At 37.8% G+C, this 10000-nt stretch overlaps 1 protein-coding gene across 1 annotated transcript in view; it reads right to left on the bottom strand.

The window, feature by feature from the left end:
- LOC311239073 (uncharacterized protein) overlaps window positions 1-10000 on the bottom strand; it is a 119065-nt gene that overhangs the window by 73224 nt on the left and 35841 nt on the right. The window contains 2 exon segments of the mRNA XM_084327301.1: window positions 393-446; window positions 9282-9335. Coding sequence (XP_084183427.1) covers window positions 393-446; window positions 9282-9335 — 108 coding nt within the window.

Raw genomic sequence — 10000 nt, 5'->3', positions numbered from 1 at the left:
TGTCTCCTCTGGTTCTGTCTCCTGTCTCCTCTGGTTCTGTCTCCTCTGGTTCTGTCTCCTGTCTCCTCTGGTTCTGTCTCCTCTGGTTCTGTCTCCTCTGGTTCTGTCTCCTCTGGTTCTGTCTCCACTGGTTCTGTCTCCTCTGGTTCTGTCTCCACTGGGTCTGTCTCCTCTGGTTCTGTCTCCTCTGGTTCTGTCTCCTCTGATTATGTCCCGGTCTGTTTGGTTTACAGTTTGTAGTTATTGTCGGTCAGACATCACAGAAACACCACAGTGTTGAAGAAGGCACCCACGCACAAAGACGTAATCAAAGGCTGTAGTGATTATTAGGACCTAGTTGCCTTTTAATCTGAGACACGGGACATCTTTGTGATAAAGTAAAATAATAGTACCTTAGACCCAGACTCTCCTGGCATTCCCCTGGCGCCGTCAGCTCCAGCACGACCCTGCAGGAGGGAAACATCCGTGAGAACCACGACCGTCTTTTCACGTCGCAGAGAAGAGTCTGCAGCTAGGTATCTCATACGGTCAATACATTACTTCCTGTTTCCTGCTGGTAATAGCCCAACCCCCACCGGTACAAACTAGAGAGACATAGGTAAACTAGAGAGACGTAGATAAACTAGAGATGTAGATAAACTAGAGAGACGTAGATAAACTAGAGACGTAGATAAACTAGAGAGACGTAGATAAACTAGAGATGTAGATAAACTAGAGAGACGTAGATAAACTAGAGACGTAGATAAACTAGAGAGACGTAGATAAACTAGAGATGTAGATAAACTAGAGAGACGTAGATAAACTAGAGACGTAGATAAACTAGAGACGTAGGTAAACTAGAGATGTAGATAAACTAGAGACGTAGATAAACTAGAGACGTAGATAAACTAGAGACGTAGATAAACTAGAGAGACGTAGATAAACTAGAGAGACGTAGGTAAACTAGAGAGACGTAGATAAACTAGAAAGATGTAGGTAAACTAGAGAGACGTAGGTAAACTAGAAAGATGTAGGTAAACTAGAGAGACGTAGATAAACTAGAGAGACGTAGATAAACTAGAGACGTAGATAAACTAGAGACGTATATAAACTAGAGACGTAGATAAACTAGAGACGTAGATAAACTAGAGAGACGTAGATAAACTAGAGACATAGATAAACTAGAGATGTAGGTAAACTAGAGACGTAGATAAACTAGAGACGTAGGTAAACTAGAGACGTAGATAAACTAGAGACGTAGATAAACTAGAGAGACGTAGATAAACTAGAGACGTAGGTAAACTAGAGACGTAGATAAACTAGAGACGTAGATAAACTAGAGACGTAGATAAACTAGAGACGTAGGTAAACTAGAGAGACGTAGGTAAACTAGAGACGTAGATAAACTAGAGAGACGTAGATAAACTAGAGACGTAGATAAACTAGAGACGTAGATAAACTAGAGACATAGATAAACTAGAGACGTAGGTAAACTAGAGAGACGTAGATAAACTAGAGAGACATAGATAAACTAGAGAGACGTAGATAAACTAGAGACGTAGATAAACTAGACGTAGATAAACGATAAACTAGAGACGTAGGTAAACTAGAGAGACGTAGATAAACTAGAGACGTAGGTAAACTAGAGATGTAGATAAACTAGAGACGTAGATAAACTAGAGACGTAGGTAAACTAGAGACGTAGATAAACTAGAGAGACGTAGATAAACTAGAGACGTAGATAAACTAGAGACGTAGGTAAACTAGAGAGACGTAGGTAAACTAGAGAGACGTAGATAAACTAGAGATGTAGATAAACTAGAGAGACGTAGATAAACTAGAGACGTAGGTAAACTAGAGACGTAGGTAAACTAGAGATGTAGATAAACTAGAGACGTAGATAAACTAGAGACATAGATAAACTAGAGAGACGTAGGTAAACTAGAGACGTAGATAAACTAGAGAGACGTAGATAAACTAGAAAAGTAGGTAAACTAGAGACGTAGATAAACTAGAGATGTAGATAAACTAGAGACGTAGATAAACTAGAGACGTAGATAAACTTGAGACGTAGATAAACTAGAGAGACGTAGATAAACTAGAGACATAGATAAACTAGAGAGACGTAGATAAACTAGAGACGTAGGTAAACTAGAGAGACGTAGATAAACTAGAGACGTAGATAAACTAGACACGTAGATAAACTAGAGAGACGTAGATAAACTAGAGACGTAGGTAAACTAGAGAGACGTAGGTAAACTAGACGTAGATAAAATAGAGAGACGTAGATAAACTAGAGACGTAGATAAACTAGAGACGTAGATAAACTAGAGACGTAGATAAACTAGAGAGATGTAGATAAACTAGAGACGTAGGTAAACTAGAGAGACGTAGATAAACTAGAGACGTAGATAAACTAGAGACGTAGATAAACTAGAGACGTAGGTAAACTAGAGAGACGTAGATAAACTAGAGACGTAGATAAACTAGAGACGTAGATAAACTAGAGACGTAGATAAACTAGAGAGACGTAGATAAACTAGAGACGTAGATAAACTAGAGAGATGTAGATAAACTAGAGACGTAGGTAAACTAGAGAGACGTAGATAAACTAGAGACGTAGATAAACTAAAGACGTAGATAAACTAGAGAGACGTAGATAAACTAGAGACGTAGGTAAACTAGAGAGACGTAGGTAAACTAGACATAGATAAAATAGAGAGACGTAGATAAACTAGAGACGTAGATAAACTAGAGACGTAGATAAACTAGAGACGTAGATAAACTAGAGAGATGTAGATAAACTAGAGACGTAGGTAAACTAGAGAGACGTAGATAAACTAGAGACGTAGATAAACTAGAGACGTAGATAAACTAGAGACGTAGGTAAACTAGAGAGACGTAGATAAACTAGAGACGTAGATAAACTAGAGACGTAGATAAACTAGAGACGTAGATAAACTAGAGAGACGTAGATAAACTAGAGACGTAGATAAACTAGAGAGATGTAGATAAACTAGAGACGTAGGTAAACTAGAGAGACGTAGATAAACTAGAGACGTAGATAAACTAAAGACGTAGATAAACTAGAGAGACGTAGATAAACTAGAGACGTAGATAAACTAGAGACGTAGATAAACTAGAGACGTAGATAAACTAGAGACGTAGGTAAACTAGAGACGTAGGTAAACTAGAGAGACGTAGATAAACTAGAGACGTAGATAAACTAGAGACATAGATAAACTAGAGAGACGTAGATAAACTAGAGACGTAGATAAACTAGAGACGTAGATAAACTAGAGAGACGTAGATAAACTAGAGACGTAGATAAACTAGAGACGTAGGTAAACTAGAGACGTAGATAAACTAGAGACATAGGTAAACTAGAGACGTAGATAAACTAGAGACGTAGATAAACTAGAGACGTAGGTAAACTAGAGAGACGTAGGTAAACTAGAGAGACGTAGATAAACTAGAGACGTAGGTAAACTAGAGAGACGTAGATAAACTAGAGACGTAGGTAAACTAGAGACGTAGATAAACTAGAGACGTAGGTAAACTAGAGACGTAGATAAACTAGAGACGTAGATAAACTAGAGAGACGTAGGTAAACTAGAGACATAGATAAACTAGAGACGTAGATAAACTAGAGACGTAGATAAACTAGAGACGTAGATAAACTAGAGACGTAGATAAACTAGAGAGACGTAGATAAACTAGAGACGTAGATAAACTAGAGACGTAGGTAAACTAGAGACGTAGGTAAACTAGAGAGACGTAGATAAACTAGAGACGTAGATAAACTAGAGACGTAGATAAACTAGAGAGACGTAGATAAACTAGAGACGTAGGTAAACTAGAGACGTAGATAAACTAGAGACGTAGGTAAACTAGAGACGTAGATAAACTAGAGACATAGGTAAACTAGAGACGTAGATAAACTAGAGACGTAGATAAACTAGAGACGTAGATAAACTAGAGAGACGTAGATAAACTAGAGACGTAGATAAACTAGAGAGACGTAGATAAACTAGAGACGTAGATAAACTAGAGACGTAGATAAACTAGAGACGTAGGTAAACTAGAGACGTAGATAAACTAGAGACATAGGTAAACTAGAGACGTAGATAAACTAGAGACGTAGATAAACTAGAGACGTAGGTAAACTAGAGACGTAGGTAAACTAGAGAGACGTAGATAAACTAGAGAGATGTAGATAAACTAGAGAGACGTAGATAAACTAGAGACGTAGGTAAACTAGAGACGTAGATAAACTAGAGACGTAGGTAAACTAGAGAGACGTAGATAAACTAGAGACGTAGATAAACTAGAGAGACGTAGGTAAACTAGAGACGTAGGTAAACTAGAGACGTAGATAAACTAGAGACGTAGGTAAACTAGAGATGTAGATAAACTAGAGAGACGTAGGTAAACTAGAGACGTAGATAAACTAGAGAGACGTAGATAAACTAGAGACGTAGATAAACTAGAGACGTAGGTAAACTAGAGAGACGTAGATAAACTAGAGACGTAGATAAACTAGAGACGTAGATAAACTAGAGACGTAGATAAACTAGAGACGTAGGTAAACTAGAGAGACGTAGATAAACTAGACGTAGATAAACTAGAGACGTAGATAAACTAGAGACGTAGGTAAACTAGAGAGACGTAGATAAACTAGAGACGTAGATAAACTAGAGACGTAGATAAACTAGAGAGACGTAGATAAACTAGAGACGTAGATAAACTAGAGAGACGTAGATAAACTAGAGACGTAGGTAAACTAGAGAGACGTAGATAAACTAGAGACGTAGATAAACTAGAGACGTAGATAAACTAGAGACGTAGATAAACTAGAGAGACGTAGATAAACTAGAGACGTAGATAAACTAGAGACGTAGATAAACTAGAGATGTAGGTAAACTAGAGATGTAGATAAACTAGAGAGACGTAGGTAAACTAGAGACGTAGATAAACTAGAGAGACGTAGATAAACTAGAGACGTAGATAAACTAGAGACATAGGTAAACTAGAGACGTAGATAAACTAGAGACGTAGATAAACTAGAGACGTAGGTAAACTAGAGAGACGTAGGTAAACTAGAGAGACGTAGATAAACTAGAGACGTAGATAAACTAGGGACGTAGGTAAACTAGAGCTACGTAGGTAAACTAGAGACGTAGATAAACTAGAGAGACGTAGATAAACTAGAGATGTAGATAAACTAGAGACGTAGATAAACTAGAGACGTAGATAAACTAGAGAGACGTAGGTAAACTAGAGACGTAGGTAAACTAGAGACGTAGATAAACTAGAGACGTAGGTAAACTAGAGAGACGTAGGTAAACTAGAGAGACGTAGATAAACTAGAGAAGTAGGTAAACTAGAGACGTAGATATACTAGAGACGTAGATAAACTAGAGACGTAGATAAACTAGAGACGTAGATAAACTTGAGACGTAGATAAACTAGAGACGTAGATAAACTTGAGACGTAGATAAACTAGAGACGTAGATAAACTAGAGACGTAGATAAACTAGAGAGACGTAGATAAACTAGACGTAGATAAACTAGAGACGTAGATAAACTAGAGACGTAGGTAAACTAGAGAGACGTAGATAAACTAGAGACGTAGATAAACTAGAGACGTAGATAAACTAGAGAGACGTAGATAAACTAGAGACGTAGATAAACTAGAGAGACGTAGATAAACTAGAGACGTAGGTAAACTAGAGAGACGTAGATAAACTAGAGACGTAGATAAACTAGAGACGTAGATAAACTAGAGACGTAGATAAACTAGAGAGACGTAGATAAACTAGAGACGTAGATAAACTAGAGACGTAGATAAACTAGAGATGTAGGTAAACTAGAGATGTAGATAAACTAGAGAGACGTAGGTAAACTAGAGACGTAGATAAACTAGAGAGACGTAGATAAACTAGAGACGTAGATAAACTAGAGACATAGGTAAACTAGAGACGTAGATAAACTAGAGACGTAGATAAACTAGAGACGTAGGTAAACTAGAGAGACGTAGGTAAACTAGAGAGACGTAGATAAACTAGAGACGTAGATAAACTAGGGACGTAGGTAAACTAGAGCTACGTAGGTAAACTAGAGACGTAGATAAACTAGAGAGACGTAGATAAACTAGAGATGTAGATAAACTAGAGACGTAGATAAACTAGAGACGTAGATAAACTAGAGAGACGTAGGTAAACTAGAGACGTAGGTAAACTAGAGACGTAGATAAACTAGAGACGTAGGTAAACTAGAGAGACGTAGGTAAACTAGAGAGACGTAGATAAACTAGAGAAGTAGGTAAACTAGAGACGTAGATATACTAGAGACGTAGATAAACTAGAGACGTAGATAAACTAGAGATGTAGATAAACTTGAGACGTAGATAAACTAGAGACGTAGATAAACTTGAGACGTAGATAAACTAGAGACGTAGATAAACTAGAGACGTAGATAAACTAGAGAGACGTAGATAAACTAGAGACATAGATAAACTAGAGACGTAGATAAACTAGAGACGTAGATAAACTAGAGAGACGTAGATAAACTAGAGACGTAGGTAAACTAGAGAGACGTAGGTAAACTAGAGACGTAGATAAACTAGAGAGACGTAGATAAACTAGAGACGTAGGTAAACTAGAGACATAGATAAACTAGAGACGTAGATAAACTAGAGAGACGTAGGTAAACTAGAGACGTAGATAAACTAGAGACGTAGGTAAACTAGAGAGACGTAGATAAACTAGAGACGTAGATAAACTAGAGACGTAGATAAACTAGAGACGTAGATAAACTAGAGACGTAGATAAACTAGAGACGTAGGTAAACTAGAGACGTAGGTAAACTAGAGAGACGTAGATAAACTAGAGACGTAGATAAACTAGAGAGACGTAGATAAACTAGAGACGTAGATAAACTAGAGACGTAGATAAACTAGAGACGTAGGTAAACTAGAGACGTAGATAAACTAGAGACGTAGGTAAACTAGAGACGTAGATAAACTAGAGACGTAGGTAAACTAGAGAGACGTAGATAAATTAGAGACATAGATAAACTAGAGACGTAGATAAACTAGAGAGACGTAGATAAACTAGAGATGTAGATAAACTAGAGACGTAGATAAACTAGAGAGACATAGATAAACTAGAGATGTAGATAAACTAGAGACGTAGATAAACTAGAGACGTAGGTAAACTAGAGACGTAGATAAACTAGAGACGTAGGTAAACTAGAGAGACGTAGATAAACTAGAGACGTAGGTAAACTAGAGAGACGTAGATAAACTAGAGACGTAGATAAACTAGAGACGTAGGTAAAAACTAGAGACGTAGGTAAACTAGAGACGTAGATAAACTAGAGACGTAGATAAACTAGAGATGTAGATAAACTAGAGACGTAGGTAAACTAGAGACGTAGATAAACTAGAGATGTAGGTAAACTAGAGACGTAGATAAACTAGAGACGTAGGTAAACTAGAGAGACGTAGATAAACTAGAGACGTAGATAAACTAGAGAGACGTAGATAAACTAGAGACGTAGATAAACTAGAGACGTAGATAAACTAGAGACGTAGGTAAACTAGAGACGTAGATAAACTAGAGACGTAGGTAAACTAGAGAGACGTAGATAAACTAGAGACATAGATAAACTAGAGACGTAGATAAACTAGAGAGACGTAGATAAACTAGAGATGTAGATAAACTAGAGACGTAGATAAACTAGAGAGACATAGATAAACTAGAGATGTAGATAAACTAGAGACGTAGATAAACTAGAGACGTAGGTAAACTAGAGACGTAGGTAAACTAGAGACGTAGATAAACTAGAGACGTAGGTAAACTAGAGACGTAGATAAACTAGAGACGTAGATAAACTAGAGATGTAGATAAACTAGAGACGTAGATAAACTAGAGAGACGTAGATAAACTAGAGAGACATAGATAAACTAGAGATGTAGATAAACTAGAGACGTAGATAAACTAGAGACGTAGGTAAACTAGAGACGTAGATAAACTAGAGACGTAGGTAAACTAGAGAGACGTAGATAAACTAGAGACGTAGGTAAACTAGAGAGACGTAGATAAACTAGAGACGTAGATAAACTAGAGATGTAGATAAACTAGAGACGTAGATAAACTAGAGAGACGTAGATAAACTAGAGATGTAGATAAACTAGAGACGTAGATAAACTAGAGACGTAGGTAAACTAGAGATGTAGATAAACTAGAGACGTAGGTAACCTAGAGAGACGTAGATAAACTAGAGACGTAGGTAAACTAGAGAGACGTAGATAAACTAGAGACGTAGGTAAACTAGAGACGTAGATAAACTAGAGACGTAGATAAACTAGAGAGACGTAGATAAACTAGAGACATAGATAAACTAGAGACGTAGATAAACTAGAGACGTAGATAAACTAGAGAGACGTAGATAAACTAGAGACGTAGATAAACTAGAGAGACGTAGATAAACTAGAGACGTAGGTAAACTAGAGACATAGATAAACTAGAGACGTAGATAAACTAGAGAGACGTAGGTAAACTAGAGACGTAGATAAACTAGAGACGTAGGTAAACTAGAGAGACGTAGATAAACTAGAGACGTAGATAAACTAGAGACGTAGATAAACTAGAGACGTAGATAAACTAGAGACGTAGATAAACTAGAGACGTAGGTAAACTAGAGACGTAGGTAAACTAGAGAGACGTAGATAAACTAGAGACGTAGATAAACTAGAGAGACGTAGATAAACTAGAGACGTAGATAAACTAGAGACGTAGATAAACTAGAGACGTAGGTAAACTAGAGACGTAGATAAACTAGAGACGTAGGTAAACTAGAGACGTAGATAAACTAGAGACGTAGGTAAACTAGAGAGACGTAGATAAACTAGAGACATAGATAAACTAGAGACGTAGATAAACTAGAGAGACGTAGATAAACTAGAGATGTAGATAAACTAGAGACGTAGATAAACTAGAGAGACATAGATAAACTAGAGATGTAGATAAACTAGAGACGTAGATAAACTAGAGACGTAGGTAAACTAGAGACGTAGATAAACTAGAGACGTAGGTAAACTAGAGACGCCTGCAGGACGGGAGGCAAACTAGAGATAAGTGGCTGAATATCTCTGCTCTCTCTGTTTACCCACTGCTCAAGTGACTAGCAGTAATCTCTTCTACACGTTAAGTTATACTTGGTTGGCCAAAGAGTATATAAATCCATTAAGAATGTAACACTAATGAGACAAACTGAATGTTTCTTTTCATACTTACTCTTCTTCCTGATTTGCCTGGTGGTCCCAGCACCCCCTGTTGTCCCCGGGGACCCTGAAAGACAACAGTCGGTTTACCGTCAGTGTGATCCACTTCAAACAGTCTGTTTACCGTCAGTGTGATCCACTTCAAACAGTCTGTTTACCGTCTGTGTGATCCGCTTCAAACAGTCTGTTTACGTCTGTGTGATCCACTTCAAACAGTCTGTTTACCGTCAGTGTGATCCACTTCAAACAGTCTGTTTACCGTCTGTGTGATCCGCTTCAAACAGTCTGTTTACGTCTGTGTGATCCACTTCAAACAGTCTGTTTACCGTCAGTGTGATCCGCTTCAAACAGTCTGTTTACCGTCTGTGTGATCCACTTCAAACAGTTAAGTAACTCATTCACGGCCAACCACGACTATAGTCGGGTTATCTCACCATGCGTTGAGTGCCAAAACCAGAGTATAGTCGGGTTTTCGATCGTTTTCATCGTTTTTTCTTTTATTCGATTCTATACAGTCTCACGGACCTCGGTGTATCATTTCCATTTACATTTAGTCATTTAGCTGACGCTTTTATCCAAAGCGACTTACAAGTTCTGTACGACAGGTCATCAGGAAGGGCACAGCTCTATCAGCTGAGTAACAATGTTCATCAAAGTGTTGAGTGCTACAGTGTAGGTTAGTTTATTAGGACAAGCGCATGACAGTAAGGTTAGTTAGGGTTAGATTTTTAA

The sequence above is a fragment of the Notolepis coatsorum genome, assembly GCF_963971535.1.
Source record: "Notolepis coatsorum genome assembly, chromosome: 13".
Classification (NCBI taxonomy): domain Eukaryota; kingdom Metazoa; phylum Chordata; class Actinopteri; order Aulopiformes; family Paralepididae; genus Notolepis; species Notolepis coatsorum.
Note: the sequence above shows the minus strand (reverse complement) of the source record. Positions and strands in the feature narration are given on the sequence as shown.